The 16,723-nt window shown below is 36.5% G+C and overlaps 2 protein-coding genes across 4 annotated transcripts in view; one reads left to right on the top strand and one right to left on the bottom strand.

Annotated features, from left to right (window-relative positions):
* slc25a21 (solute carrier family 25 member 21) overlaps positions 1–1,468 on the top strand; it is a 152,135-nt gene extending 150,667 nt beyond the window's left edge. For 2 of the 3 annotated variants that reach the window (XM_052146138.1, XM_052146140.1), the window contains one exon: positions 6–1,468. In XM_052146138.1, coding sequence (XP_052002098.1) covers positions 6–67 — 62 coding nt within the window. In that variant the 3' untranslated portion in view covers positions 68–1,468. The remainder of the gene's footprint in view (positions 1–5) is intronic. The other variant, XM_052146139.1, reaches the window with a different exon arrangement.
* Positions 1,469–4,761: 3,293 nt separating this feature from the next.
* pax9 (paired box 9) lies at positions 4,762–13,859 on the bottom strand. The gene is made up of 4 exons (XM_052145775.1): positions 13,672–13,859; positions 12,451–13,083; positions 9,397–9,536; positions 4,762–5,898 (listed from the first exon to the last, which is right to left on the bottom strand). The coding sequence occupies exons 1-4, from the start codon at positions 13,673–13,675 to the stop codon at positions 5,644–5,646; spliced, it is 1,032 nt and encodes a 343-aa protein (XP_052001735.1). The 5' UTR covers positions 13,676–13,859; the 3' UTR covers positions 4,762–5,643.
* Between the last annotated feature and the right edge of the window lie 2,864 nt (positions 13,860–16,723).

Genomic DNA, 16,723 nt, shown 5'->3' with positions numbered 1-16,723 from the left:
TATAGGAGGGGCAGTCATGTTGCTGGTTTATGAATATGTATCTGGCTGGCTGCAAAAGAACTGGTGAAAATCGACACCTCTTCAACAAACATGCTGCAGGGGTCTGTACTACAGCCTTCTCTGGTTGTATCATCACTATCATTCCACTTAGCTTAAGCTCAGTTTTCATCTGCATCTTCAAACATGTCCTGTAATGAACTAGATTTCCCACCGTTGTCACATTGCAACAGCACAGTCACCTTCTTGGATCGGTTTGATGTTCCAACTTTTTCTTTACAGGTGTCAGAACACAACTACCGAGAAATAACTGAGAGAGTTACCTGTACACATGCCTGCATATTTAATACTAACCATTGCAGTGCTCCACACCCAAAGAGATAATGGAGTACAAAATAGATTTGGCACGTCATTTTGAACTTAAAACAAAATTCTGATCAAGCAGCACAAAAATTACACTGAGCCCGAGGGAAGCGTCTACTGTATCTTTAGAAGGCCATCTCGGGTCTGTTACTTTATCAAATATGTTTGTCTATTAATACATGACTTTCCATTGTGAGACTACAAGATCTCATCCTCTCAAGGTCTTAAATCTAAACAGCTTTATGTCTCATGTCTTAATAGCTTTAACAGTGTTGATAATTCAAATTCAGAGCAAAAATACTTTTATATCAAGATGTCACGATAAGAAAATGGCAGGTGTTGGAAATGTCTTTTTCATGATTTTTTTTTTTTTTTAAATTGATGTATGTAATTAGATTTAATAAATGGAAAAATAGTCTTAACCAGGCAAAGTATTGTTTGTGAAAGTAATACTGACAAAAGTACAAATTACCTTTTATATATTTACAGTGTATATATCACATTATGGGCATTCAAATCTCCTCTAAATTTGGGGAATCCAAAATTGTTTTGTGAAGAAAAAAAATAACTGTAAAACAGCAATTATAAGAAATTAAAAGCAATTATAAGTACCCCAAAATTGTACATTTAATCATGTCTGTAATGTACTTCTAAATGCTACTAATCCACAATAAATTGAGGAACTTGTGGAATTGTTTTGGTGCCTTTGGAAATAACACTTTCACAATATAAATCACTATTGAAATGTTGCAACATTGAAATCATCTTAATGTTGGGGATCGAGTTTCATTTCTTGTAATTTAATGAGTTGTCATTTGTTAATCTGGACTGGATTGTAATTCTTTGTTAGTAATAATAACAAATTGCAGTTGAGAGGGAGGTGGAATCTCTGTGGTTTTACTCTGTGGTGACAATCACTGCCGATGATGAGTCAGCTGATTTTTATTTTTTTATGTTAATTGTTTTTTTCCCTCCATACCAAACTCTGCAGGGTGATTCAACAAAGCTCAGCACAACTTGAAAAATGCAAATAAAATGTAAACAGTCAGGATTGCCTCTCTATGATCTCATAATAAAAATATGAACACTGTGCTGTGTTCACCTTTTGTTCTCCTATTCTTTTAGCTCTTTATTGCTCAGAGGTTTAAGACAACCCATTGGATTATCTTTAACAATATGACAGTCACCCTTTGCATTCCACCCTGACCAGTGTACATTTTTCTCTTTTAAGGACATGTTTTAATCTCACTTCATTGACTAAAGGTGACAGATGACAGTTACTAATTGCATTAGTTTTTGTTCAAAAGATACCGCTAAGGTCTGGACAGCGAAGGTGTTTGTTATACCCATCTCAGACAGTCTGTTTAATACTGGAATCCAGTGTGCATATGTCAGTCTGGGTTGTCATAGCACCTCAGCCTCTCAACCTCCGCATTAGCTCTTGATTGGTCGTACCCTGTCAATCCTTTCAACAGCCTTTTAAAGTTTCTTAAAAGCACCAGACACATTTTCAGACTGCACTCATTGCTTTCCGCTAAAAATTCCTCTTTCAAGTCACATGAAGCATTATATCTGATTAATAAGAATTGTCTTTTGTTATACAATCTTTTGACCATTCTCTCCCTTTCTCTTTTTCTTTTGAATTTTGTGTTTGACCTTTCTTCATTATGAATGTAAATGTTGGGGCTTCCCCTGTGGTACTTGTTAAAGGAATATTACTGGTCCAATACATTTTAAGCTCAATCAACAGCATTTGAAGCACAATATCGATTACCACAAAATATAATTTCGACTGGTCCCTTGTTAATATAAAAAATAAAAATCGCTGTTACAGTGAGGCACTTACAAAGTGAATGGGGCCAATACATTAACATTAAAATACACACAGTTTCAAAAGTATTTCCATGAAATGTAAACATTATTTGTTTTTAATATGATTTTAGTGTGATAAAATCACTTACTATACTTACCTGTGTAAAGTTATATCCAATATTACAACTTTGTTGTCATGTCGATGTAACGCTGGTAATCTGGTAAGTGTCGTAACATCAGTAAATCCCTGATTTGATCACACTAAAATAATGTTAAGTATGTAATGTTTATATGTTGAGGATATCCTTATGAAACAATGTGTATTTTAAAGTTTATGAACTGGCCCCATTCACTTCCATTGTACTGTAAGTGCTTTACTGTAAACTTGATTTATGTTTAAGAGACAACAGACAAGTCTAAATACATTTTTGTGGTAAGCAACATTATGCCAAAAATGCTATCGATTGAGTTTAACTTGTATTGAACTCAGAACATTCCTTTAAGTCAGTGGCATAGCGTGGAACAGCCACATTCACATTCAGTTAGACCATAACTTTGTGTGTTTGAAACATACTGTCCTAATACACCAGGGAAAATGGTCTGCTTATGGTCAGCTGCCCTTTAAAATCAAGCTATAGCACCTCGGTCAGTCCACCCGCAGTCCCTGTGCAGTGTAACCATGCTCCATGCTTCTGTCTTCAGCCTGATTGCACACAGTCAGCTAAAGATAACCATGTGACATTTGACTTGACTATCCATAGGAATTAATTCTAAACAGATGTATGCGCGTGGGCAAGTGTGTTTTCACTTTCCTCTGTTTCAATGGTGGCTTTAAGAAAGATTAAGGTGTTTGTCATGTTTCCTGCTGTCATAACTTTTCGTGCGTGCGGTGCTCTCTTAAAAAATATATAATTTTTTCCATGTTGTTTTAAACATTTTCCACAAAGATCAAAGTGAATATAGATTAATCTGCATTTGGTGTGCCTTTTGGGGGGGGGGGGGGCACAGATACTATTTAGGCTACCACAAACACAAATGCTTCTGGGATGGACCATAGACCACATTCGCCAAACAAATCATAAGCTACATCTTCTAACAGAAGTGCACCATGGCCGTGTAGATTTCTCAAAAATGCTGGTGTGTTCTGTGTGTCTGTCTTTGTTTTCTAAGTGCGTTTACGTCTGTTGACCCTGTATTAAATGCATTAATGCCTGGCTGTGATATGTGTGTCCAGTAAATGCATCTGGATTGTCAGTAAAGCCAACGTCCGTATCTGTGCTGTCAGCGCATAGGTAAATGCCATTCAAAGCTCTTCATTTGAATAGAATAGGGTCTGGGGAGTTTGAGGGGTGGACTGTGACATGTAATGCACTCTATATGTGGTGGTTTGTGTCTGCCCTTTTTTGGTGGTTTAAATGTGCTCAAAAGAGCACATCGCTCCCAAAGCAACGGTCCGTGACCACTGGGTTGGGGTGAAAGTGTTTTCCAAGTCAAATCAACTGCAGTGCCAGGAGGACTGTTTGCACTGCAACATGTGTGGACTGCGTATATCGTAACATTAGGGGGACGGAGAGTGTGTGGAGGTGGTGTGTGTTTCTGTATAGTTGGTTCCTGAATGTAAAGGCATTTTGTTCCGTATAAGTCACTTTTTAATATATTTTAATGCATAATGCTGACAATGTGGTGTCTTTGCCTTTTTTCCCTTTTGGTGCACCAACAAAGAGGCAATGGTTGTTCAAACAGTTGCAGTCCATAGTGATATAAGTTTTTTTTTCTGTCTTAAGCTTATCATTATACATCAACTCTGGCTTTAGACAAAGCTCTGAAGCAAAAGGCCCCAGGAATGTGTCTGCATTCATGTAACACCTGAGTGAAAGGGCTTACAATTGTGTGTGCGCATTCATGTCAATGCACGTGTTTGTGTAAACGTGTGTTTTTCCAAGCCTGGTATATTCTAGACGCATTCAAGTTAAAGAGAATCAAATAGAGCTCCATTCAATTTCATCAAAAGCAAATAAATTGGGACATTTTTGTTTACCATCCATCATGATTAGTATTCATTTGTGTAGAGGTCTGATAAAGAAGTGAAAAGACACATCGTTTGGCCAGTTCTATGTTGTTGTAAAACAAGAGACCATTTGATTCAAAACCATAATCGGAGATTTGGCAATATTCAAGTTTTGTGGGGGAAAAAGACCAAGGTCGTTTAAGTTGATGATATGAGGTTGTTCAGTAAAATATCGAGAGCAACAGTGAACACTGCTGTAATTCCTATATTGCACAGAAATTATAGTGACTGGACAGTTTGTTCTGCATAATTAATAACTTAATTTTAAAGTAATACAATTTTGATGAGCTATAGTGAAGGATATAAAATATTATATGGGCTACAGTAAGATTATGTAGTTAAAGACATTTTTTTTATAAAGATACAATATTTTTAAATCTATTATTTTTATTATAGTCTTTATACAGTTGTTTATTAATTTTAGTTGTAGTAGTAGAGGTGCCCATAGTATTAATAGTATCATCAAGGACTGCTATGGAATTATCATTGACCACATTTCGATCACTTTATGCTAAAATAAATAAATGAAATGGTGTAAAAATGAAAACATATAAAACTATACTGAACAAGGCTTTTACACATGTCTCTTTTAATAAGATACATTCAATTTCATTGTGCAATGTCTGGAAGTGTGCAGCTTCACTGATAATTAATGTTGCATGAATGAATGCTCCTGTTTTCCAAATGTGCATCAATGTCCCACATGTTGCCTCTTCTCCCCATACCTGTACCAATTGCACTTCATTCAACGTACCTTACAGTCTAATAAATAAACGTAATAACTTTTCCCAAGAGCTCTGGCATACATTATTAGTGAAGTGAAACTGGTATCCAAAAAGACAAAAAAAATATTAAAAAAACGACAATAAAAAAAGAAACAAAGCAGAACATCTAGACATTAGCAATTTATAACACCCTGAAAAACAGTAAATGCAAACTGGTCAGTTGTTTTACATGAGATTGCTTATTCAATCTTTTATATTTGACTCATTTTCTTGAAAACATAAAATAACAATATATTCACTGAGAGAAGCACCAACATTGAACTCAGGCTAGTGTACTGAACACCATATACATCTGACGTTCTTTACTAGTTAATCCTCGGCTTGGTTCAGATCGGAGAGGATAGCCTTTGCATATTCTCACTCTTACGCTCTTTTTTCCCCCCCTGTGCAGACAAGTGGGCGACGCTGATACGGAGCAGGAGATCATAGGCATTCAGAATGGTACATGGCTCGTCTGACAAGTCTTTCATAAATATTGTAAAGGCATACATTAGTAACATTAGTCCATCCAGAGAGAGTCGGTCTGAAGTCCGTATTGCTGTGTGTTTCCCCATCTCTCTCTTTCTGTCTTTCTGTTCTTTTGCTTTCTCTCTTTGACCCCACACACTCCTTCAAAACTCACAGAGCAGAGGCCGTAACAGGATGGAAAGAGTCTTGCATGGCAGCCATGCTCTTGAAGGCTAGTGGGGCGGTGATGTCACAGCTGTGGGGAGAGTGAGCACTGCCATTGGGCGGCTGCCATGTGGGGCCGGTCACATAGGCCGACGTGGTGCCGCTGTACCCCATGTAGGGTGACACTTGGGTGGGAGGGTGGTAAGGATGGATGCTGGGAGCTGTGACATAACTGTTCACTGTGGGCAATCCATTCGGCATCTGAAAATAGAGAGCAATGTGTGTCAGACTTGTGCTTGAGTGGATAAAACACAGGTGGCCGAAGAGATAAAGTTATTTTGATAGTGAGGATAAGAAAGCAGTGGGCAAGAATACAAATATAAAAAAGATGGCGCTGGAAGCCTGGACTTTCTTAGAGAATCTGTGAATAGAGATGTAGTAAACGGGGGGAAGAAGGACCAGATATGAACAATTTCAAGAGAAATGCATGCGCAGGGATGCTGTACTCTTTGGCTGTATGTCAATGTCAGTTCAGAAGTAGGAATTCACCCGGATGCAGGGTGGTCTCTGGCTACTGGAAATATTTTCCACAGATGAAATCCCCTTTGTTTCAGAGTTTAGGATTTATTTACTCATTGTGACATTTTTGACCCCTAGCCCTCAGTGTACACAGACACATCACTTACAAGTATTATTCAGTCAAATGGAATTAATTTAATACATAGTAAAGAACACAGAGAAACGCCAATAAAACAACTCAAATTAGAAAAAACGAGACTGTTACTTTCAAGGATATTACCGGAATAAAGAATAGCCTTCAAATGTCCCTTCGTCTTATTTGGTCACTGATCAAGAAGGTTTAAATCATTTAAAGGGAAGTTGTCCATAGTTTACACATTTACCAGCCGGTATCTGCTAAAAATGTGACATAAAGGGCTATCGGTGAATATTCTGGAGTCAAAATGCACATTATCTGATGTAGATACTTTTACAGACCGTTAACAATGTGTCTTTTACCGAGCTCGAAATTTTGTTTATCTTGACTAAAACAAATCCTGCGCAAATTAGAAAGTAGCCAATTTTTCTTATTTATGCAATATGCTAATTAATAATAATAATTATATTTATGTGAACTGAAGTAACAAAGTTGCAGCTCTGTTGTTCTTTATTACACTAAAGGTAGAATTAAATGTTTGCTAAATTATTTTCAAATAAATCTTCATATTTCCTGATAACACCAGCACAATTTCACCGAGCAGCTGAAAATCAAAATAAAAGTCTAGAGTCATGAAAGATTATTTTCTTCACAAAACAGAAAATATTGCGTAATTTCTTTAATCGTAAATTTCATGCCCAGTTTGTATAATGAACAAATCATTTTATTTTTGTTTTCCTCCGATATTATATATATATAGCCTTTTTTTTTTTTACTTTGTTTCAGACAGCCCCCTTTATCTCTAAATGATGAAGTCTTGTTTCTATCTATAGTATCTGTTAATGATCCGTGTGATGTCCTGAGAAGTCAAATAATAAACGTATTAAACTAAGCTTTATTCTGTAACGTTATGCTCAACTTCACAAAATGCAGAGGTTAAACACACGTGCAGTCGACTATATATAATTTTTATTAACTCAGGATAAATTTAGTTTGCTCTTGGAAATGAGACATGAACAATAATGCAATAACTTTTCGTGATTATTTCGGTATTAACCAACCTGAATTCACCGTCAAAGTAACCTATAACATATATCTTTATAATGCAATTCTCTGAAGAATAATGTTGTAGGCCTATGCGCATTCAAATCGTCATCTTGGCTGTTAATTAAACATTTGTGTTTTTTCTGTTCTCAGAGGCTTTGTCTATTTGCTATCCTCAGTTAACTGTTGCGTAATGCAGTCTGATTCGTGATATCTGATAATTTATCCAAAATGACAGACTCAAACATTCAGCTGTCAGTGCTATTCATCATCTTTTTGAAGGTTTCAATCTTCATGTCTTAAACAAGCTGTTTCAAGCTTCAAGCAAGTTTTCAATCAGAACACGCATGATACACGCCAAAGCAATGTTTCAGCGTCGGTAATAAAGATTTATTCCATCGTTTTCCACGATACATAAACCTCTAAGACCGCACAATAAACGATTAGTCATTGTGTTTGTTGCTGCCCAGCAGCGCGCGACTAAATAATTTGAACTTGTGCGCCGGATGGCACGCGCGTTATCCGCGCGCTCTCTCCTCTCTCATTCAACTGCAACACAACCGCGCGCTCTAGAAACCAAACACTTTACTCGAGTTTCTGCACCAATGGAAGAACCTTTGTCTTCACATGTCAATGTAGCACAACCAGCCACGAGACAATCTAATGAGGAGGCTGATAATACTCTATATCAAATCACTGTTCAACTTAAAACTGTAAGCGTTCCTGCTGCCTTAAAATGTTCAGTTTTGTCAACTTGAGATGGAAAGTTGTTTAAGCAGAGAATAAAGTTGACTTTAATTTAATTGAACTTAAAATCAGCATCATGTATTCTGAAGTAAACTTGACCTTATCCTAATTCAGTTCGAACTAAATATTGTAGTTCATTTATTCATTATTTATCATAGAATAATAAGTATTTGCCCTCGTGAATGATGGATCTTTCTTCGTACTGATTTCCCCCCAAAAAACTGCAGGTTCTGATAAATAATAGACTGGGCCAACTAAAATTATTTAATAATCTGTTTAAGACAAATGTACAGGCTAACCATGATTTAAGAAAAATGTCACAATATTGTTTTAGTTTTAAGCTGCAAATGGACAAGTACATATAATAATACAAAATAAATATAAATAAAAAGATAACCGCTCCGTTAAGATTTTATTATTATTATTATTATTATTATTATTTGAATATATATCCTGTTTTAAGACTTAGTAGAACATATATATATATAAGAGGTTAATGAGCACATATTTTTTTATTATTATTTTAAAGTTTTATAAAAGTTATTTTTATTATTATCATTAAAATTAATAATAAATATAATTATGACGGAAAATTAAATAAGTGTTATAAATATGTTATAAATATAAATACAACACACACACACACACACACTTATATATATGTATAATTTAAAAAAGGTGTATGACACGTCATAGTTCAATACGGCTAGAGCTTTTACAAAAGTTTCCTTAACAGAAAAGAGCCCGAGCAAATATATATAAATAGTTTAGATGTTTATTAACGTGAAACGATGCATAAGATTGGATCAAAACATGTATTACATTGTCTGTATTTCGCAGAACTCTGTTTTCACTATAATAGAAATATTTAAATATGCAAACACATTTATATTCGTGGGTTTTTTATACCTAACCTTTGCTTCTTTAAAAAAAAAAAAAAAAAAAAAAACACATCACATTAACAACTCTGTGCGAAAACGCACTGAAATAAATGTTGTCGTTCGTATTAAAAATAGAGAATCTTGTGATGTTAACGATGAAGCCTACACTTTAAAATGAAAGCCAAATGTTTAAGCCCAGTGGCTCACAATCTTTGCACAGGGCCCTGCCGGTCACGTCAAAGAGACACTTATTGAAACATGTACGGGAATACTTTGTCCAACAAACACACACGGAATTGCCAAAAATATGGATTTCCTCTATTCTTGACAATGACAACTAATTGGCTGAATCAGGTTTTCTTTCAAACATTTCTGCTGCTTCCAGAATGGGTTTTGATTCTTTCTCACTGATAACATATGAGGCGTCTTTACCTGTGTGTATTTTGCTTCAGGTTTTAAGTGAGGTTTATCCACGCCATTGACTAGTGTAGAACTCCCTGGCGAAAAATTACTCCTGTTATTAGTGCTCCATTCTTCTAGTTTGGCGCTGGGAAAGGACGGACTGTCACTAACTGGGGGCAAAACAGAGACATGGAAGACTGGAGTCAGATAGGACAAGCGTGGGGTACAGGACTGCCACTGCAGAAGACTTGTTCTGTATAGCCGTCTGCAATTCCAACCATCTCAAACTCACCAGACTCATTACTGGTGTGGCACGTCTAGATATAATACCAGCGTGTGCATTCTGTATTGTAAAAACGGCTTAGACTCATTTTCGATATGTTAACCGTTGTGCGACCTTCGGGACACCTTTGTCTTTTTCATTTTTGTTTTTGTTCGATCATTTTTAATGCCAACCACATACATTTTGCCAAAGGTGTGTATTTTGGGGGGGAATTTTGATATTTTATATAATAAATCTATAACACATTGTTATAACACTATTGCACACAATAGTTACACAAAGGAACTTCAGGACAAAAAATGTCCCCATTGAATCCCATTAGAACTGCAAAAATGCCAGTAAATGCTCCCAGTGCCATTAAAGCATAAAATCATGAATTCTATGATATTATGCTTTCATTCCGGAGACCTGGCTTCAAAATGTAAAACGTTTTTATTTTCCACCAGATGGCGCCATTTTTCTCACGTTTAGCCTATGGAGCAAATACATGCTTTTTCCCTATTTTCTGTCTGCTCTATTATAAAGCACTGCAAGTCAATTGAATAAATTATGGGGCTAAAAATGTGTGGTTGTTTTGGTATGGATGTCAGAGAGTGTTTTGCATGTGTATATTGAGAAAGGTGTGTGTAAAAAAAACAACAGTGGCATTATGCAAACTAACTGGCATTTAAAGGGTTAAAATCCTGAAATGATGAATATTTGGTAGTTATGATCAGGACTGATTATGGTTAAAAAAAAAATCTTGGTAAAAGTGGAAAATAATATTAATACATAATATTTGATGCTAACATTTTTGTCATCTAAGATCCTGAGTGTTTTTTTTTTTTTTTTTTTGTTTTGTTTTTTTATCTGACACTGCACACAATCATTGACATATTCCAGATCCCAAAAAGAATCCCCTTAGCATTTAGTGTATGGAATATAATGCATTTTATATATTTGTTTGTTTGTTTGTTTGTTTTAAAAAACAACAGTGGCATTATATAAACAAACTGACATTTAAAGGGTTAAAATCCTGAAAATGTGTGAATATTTGGTAGTTATGTTCAGGGCTGATTTTGGTTAAAAAAAATGTACTCACTGAAAGTGGAAAATAATATTAATATTCAATATTATAATGGCAGTTTTTTGACGCGGACATCGGTGTCCTCTAAGGACCTCTGAGTAACTTTTTTACATTGACGCACAAGGGTTAAGATCATGATGAAGTTCGCATGTTTATAAAAGAAGCTCACAGTGTCATGGATGCCTTCGTTTAGGCTAATGATAAGGAACATTTACCAAGCGTCTTCCTTTGAGGACAAATTAGATTTACTTTAACCGTTTCCCCTTTGTGCATGATGGATATTATATTATACACGGTTCCTAAACTTTGAAATTGGAAAAGCAAGCCCACCAGTGTTGTAACTTGAGAGGGTCACAAAGTAGTTTTTCCGCGGAATTCATCTCTTTTTTTTCTATATATAGATTCTTTTTTTTTTTTTTAACAACGAATAAGAAAGAATACACCATAACGCCGGCATGTTTTAGTTTATTCTTTACAGTTTGACTAATGCATACGAATTGTACGAGGCATACAGGTTATAACTAGACTCTAAATGATGACAAACTGTCCAGAAGTTAGTGGCACACATTATGCCAATCAAACCGTCCTCAAAGTGTGTTTGAAGATTGTGCGCGCGCACGTTAAATTCTTTTTTGTTTGTTTGTTTGTTTGTTTGTTTGTCTTGGGTTCTTTTTTTTTTTTTTTTTTTTTTTTGCTAAAAAAAAACTTTTGAATGGTGAAATAGTTGCAGAATACACCTTATTGAATTGAGTCAACATGATACTTTATTTCGGTTTTCAAAAGCTGCCGTAAACATCTGCTAATCATTTTGAAATGCGTTAATGGTTTATAAAAACCTCTTAAATGCAATATCCTCCCCTGCGTTTTGAAGCATTATTGTCAACAAACCCTTTGAAAAAAGGCAAAGAACTGCAGTTAAATATGGACCGGCTGCGGCCTTCACGCTTCACTGTACAGAGCACACTCAAAGTGAACAGAGGGGCAACTGACTTGTAACCCGATTTTGCTTTTAGTCTTTTAAATCCATTTCCATAGAGCAAAGTTTCGGAGATCAATTTAATATTCACCAGATTTCACCATTGCTTGGGAGAAATCATATGGCTTTTATTCTAAAAAAAAATGTTTCGTTTCGGTGTGAATTCCAAGTGATTTTTGCCTCAAAAACATTTCTCTGAAGGCCTACTTAAACAACCCGATATCATGAAAAGTCGTACATAATTTACGAGTTGGCTATTTCGTATGTTATCGTACGATGTTGTTCGCATAACCTCGTAGGATGCCAAATTCTCTGAGGTGCCGACTATTCTTTCTCCAAAATATTCCACATCTGCTGCCCGATTATTACTAAAAGCCGTAAACCATGTTTCAATGTAAATGTTTGAATAAGAGGAGCTTCTTCAAACACTCCTGAATCCCACCTGTAAAACAAATTCGTTTACTTTTTGCTTTATTATTTCTCTTGTTGACCTGCTGCTACATGATAAATCAAATGTTTAGTCCAAAATTCTTGAGTCCAAACTGCCATCTATGAACTTTTGAAATATCTTAATACCATTTGGCCCTTCCATGACTTTTCCTCTATCGCTTTCTTTTTCTTTCTGTTCCATACAAACATACACACAATCTCAAACACACTTTGATAGGCCTGAGACCCAACAGTGCCTTTTTGCATGACCAACAGCATGCCCACAAACACGTGTGACTTTCTATTACCAAAAACTGAGACGGTGCTTACTTTGCTGCTCCGTTATTGATCGAATGCCCAGAATATCAGTAACAGAATGAGAGGAAGGCCATATCCTATGCATTGCCATGTGTCCAGGCAGAGTGGGCAGGCCTGGCGGAGTTGGTACTTTAGTCCCAGTGGCTCCGATTGGAGTCGGATACGAGTACAGGTGGTTGTATGGCAGGGTGTGTTGTGGCTGGTGATGAGGGCCTTGTTTGGACGACTCGTACTGGTTCTGTTGAGACAGATTTCCGATCTTGTTACGGAGAATCCTACTGATCGAGCTGACAGAGGGCAGATTGAATTTATCACACACACCGTCGGCGAGCAGTCTGTCTCGAATCTCCCAAGCGAAAATGCCAGGGTCCCGTTGCTTGTAAGTCCGAATGTGCTTGACTACGGTCGGGGTCGTGACCCTTGGCTTGCTGCCGCCGATTGCTCCCGGGAGTATCGAACCGGTCTCGTTGTACCGGGCCAGAATCTTGCTTACACAGCCGTGAGAGACGCGGAGCTGCCTGCTGATATCACAAGGCCTGATGCCCAGCTGGGCCAGCTCTACTATCCTGAGTCGGATGGCATTGGGCAGGGGTCTTCCGTTCACAAAAACACCGCCTAGCTGGTTCACCTCCCCAAAGGCTGGCTCTGATGTAGACATGTTTAGAAAAAAATAATAATAATTACAGACAGACCGATTAAAACATTAGCTTTTACTAGGCCATCAACTGCGTCACACTAAGGTTATGGATAAATGTGTCATTCGTCCTTATGACAGGCAATGACTTAAGATAACTTTAGATAAGCTATTTGTCTGTTTATATTTGTTTTTGAATCAAAGTTTCTGTTCAGTTCAATGCAATAAGGGGAACAAAAGCTTTTAACATCCTTAGTCCACAAACACTGCAAATGCAAAAATGAAATCCCACTGCTACTGCATTCTTTGACACATAGGTCATGATAAAAGAAATAGCATATTACATAGTTTTGGACGAGATCAAGCTTATCCGCGGCAAAGTGCCACTCTCAGAGCGCCAATAAAGTAGCCTATATAGCAACTTTTTCTATTCCCCGTAATGACGATCAAAGCATCAGACAATGTGACGGCTTGAATCGAGATCTGAAACATGCATGACTAAGTATTGTAACCGTTTTTGTTTTTTTTTTTGTCAAAAATGCCTACGCATGCCAATTCCCATACGAGAAAAAGCATGAAATATGGATCGAAGAACTTACCCATTGCGTTCAGCCTCCCGATGATAAAAGAAACTTCAGAATGCTGCCCTGATCTAAACTGTTCCGAGTCCAGTTTAGCAGGTTTTTACTGTGCCGAAGCCGATGTAGATGAAAATTGAGCGTCCGAGACGGATGCGATTATTGCAATACCGATTACTTGCAAGAGAGGAAAATTCGCCGTCTGTTTCCTGATGGCAGGGAGCACAGGCTTACATTTCAATCCCAGAAAATGATGGGTTGGACCTACACACATCTCTCCGAGGCGAGATTCTGCCAGCCAATCAAACTGCGCGTTTCTCCTGTGTTGATGTTTCATTGGCTGACAGGTTTGACATGACAGGCGTTCTCACTGGCCTAGCTTCCCCTCTCGCTTTTGAACTAGTGGACAGGGTTACCCGAGTGTTGCTTTTCTTTTTAGCCAGATCTAAGAATGGTAAGTTTTTTGCAACATTGCATTGTCATTTTGTTTCATAAGCATACGTCTTAATTATTTCGTCGACTAGTTCAAGGAGAAAATCGCTGATCGCTGTTTTATTTTTGTTATATCACGAGCCATGAGAATGCATTTTAAAATGGTTCTGATTTTCCCCCAAGTAGTTCACGTAATAATAATAATAATAATAATAATAATAATAATAATAATAATACATAATAAACGATATCTTTATAGATGCATTTTATTTTGTTGTATATTTCTAGAACTCATTGTTGCACTTGCTATTTTCGATCTGGGAAAATAATAATAATAAAAAGCCTATGGAACTGTCCCAGTGTTATTTTAAGGTGATTTAAATCTTTGATATTTTACAAAAAACCGCAACACTCAAGTGTTGATATTTATTGTACATATCCCAAACGTTATTGTGTATGACCTGTCGTAAGACATTAACTTTTCTGCCACAATGAATTTATTCGTGCGAGATACGTACAATTTAGTCGACAGTCCAAAAGTTACGAGGCCACTGAATGAGATAGGCTATGCTTTTGTTAGATTAGCCTATAATTCAATGACAGCCAAACATAGATCAGTGAAGTCTGCTTTGCAATTGAGATGACTTATTTGTTGTAAAGTGTAAACAAAATGGTCTGGTGTAGCCTATGTTAGATGTTGTGGTGTATGCCACTAAATGTGGGCTATGCATTATTGGTCTAGAAATATAGGCCAATGCAAATTTGATAAAGTTTCTCTTTTTTTCTAAGTGTATTTTCTAATGTGTATATGTATGTGTATGAACGCTCATCCTTGTTTGAACAGACTGATAGTCATTGCAAAGATACTGGCAAGTTATTTGTATTATTATTTCCTTTTTACCATTATCATCGTTTGCTTTACCTTTCAGAGTATTTCTATCTCAAATCTGCAGGATGCTTCATTTTCTACTTTGTTCGGATCTCGTAGAGTTATCTCAATCCGCTTGACAATATGTGGGTGTGTAAAGAACCGAATTAGCGTTAGATCATGTGCATGGTTCGTGCGCGTGCAGTGTTGTCCCAAAAAGAAATTCATTTATACTGTTCCAATGACATTTTTGCTAACAATTTTCCTATAATAGGGCAGATTTTTCCATTCGGCTGATTGTTGAGACACCGCTCTTCTGTATCACTGAAAAGTCTCTAAAATGATTCCCATTCGTTGAGACAGGCCTACCTTAAACCACTTAACAGTGTGCATAAAAAGGTCCATGCATGCAGGGAGATTTGCATACTCAAATTAAACGCTTACTTTTGGATTAAATTATATCACAGTAAACACCATGGATTTGGCATGTTTGTATGGTTTCTCTCTCTGTCTCTCTCTCTCTCTAGCCGAATGATGGAGACGGAAACCCCGAAAGAAAATGATTTAAAACTGATCGCATGCTGTGTCTCTGGAGATGCATATAGAAAGGGCGAAGAGCAGATGCCTCAGGCAAACCTAGAGTATCCTCTCTAAGGATTACCAGAAGATATTTAAGGGTATGTTAATGCAGCAATAATATGTTAGTGGGATTGAAAGTTCTCTTGCGTCTTTTGCTGTTGTTGAAGAGACGCTCTGTTCATTTAGCGCACTAACTGAACACTGAAAGATAGAGAAAGGAATGTGTTAATGAGGTGTGAAGGCTGATGTGAAAGGCAGTCACTTTTAGCCTTGTCGTGGGAGAGATTCACGTGACATTTGCGCTATTAAGTGTGTGCAGTGTATCGTGAGCGTTTGGAAATAGAAATTAGAAATACAAAAATATAAAAATGCATTCTTTCGTAATAAAAACAATGAAAATAATACACGAGTAGATGCATAAGAAATGCACTAAATTGAATGTAAACATGCACGACACAGACTATTTAGAATTGAATATGCTTTATTTTAGAATAAGAAATAAACTGATATCTGGCATTTTAATAGGATACTAAATAGCTTATAACAGCCTAATAGAAAAAGCTATTAACCAGTTTGAGAGTTGTTGTTTTTTTTTCTAGTTGGAAATGAAAATTGGTTGCATTTATATTTTATGATAAGAATAACATAAAATGAACAATTCCTGACAGCAGTTGTTATTTATAAGTTGTTGTTGAGTTACTAATTTATTAAGCACAGTAGGCTTGAATGAATGTGTTCTACCTCATACAGAACATGGCTATATATGCGTGATTATCACCGCGTGCTGAAGATAGCGGATGAGAGTACGCAGTCTACATACAGTTTACATTAAATCCATTACTAGAACAGGCTCAGCTCAGTCAGATTGGTGCACTGATTGTGGAGGAACATTGTTTATTAATGACTTCCCCATGCTGTGATTTTTTAAGACTTAAAATTACAAACATGACATGATTTGCATCAAGTCAGTTTATTAAGTCATGTGTTTTAAGTAAGATCTGGATGACGCAACTGACCAGCGTGCATCCTTATTAATAAACTGTATAGCCAAAGTCTACGTGTTTCTAATGTGTGTTTCGAGGATGATATGTGTTTTATATATTAAATACTGCATAAATAACTTTCACACAAATAATCCTGTATATAATTGTTGATACATCCCTATTTGATCAAATAGCCGGACTAAATAAACAT

Source organism: Xyrauchen texanus, chromosome 16, assembly GCF_025860055.1.
Source record: "Xyrauchen texanus isolate HMW12.3.18 chromosome 16, RBS_HiC_50CHRs, whole genome shotgun sequence".
Lineage (NCBI taxonomy): Eukaryota > Metazoa > Chordata > Actinopteri > Cypriniformes > Catostomidae > Xyrauchen > Xyrauchen texanus.
The sequence above is the reverse complement of the archived record's forward strand: the minus strand, read 5'-3'. Positions and strand labels throughout refer to the sequence as shown.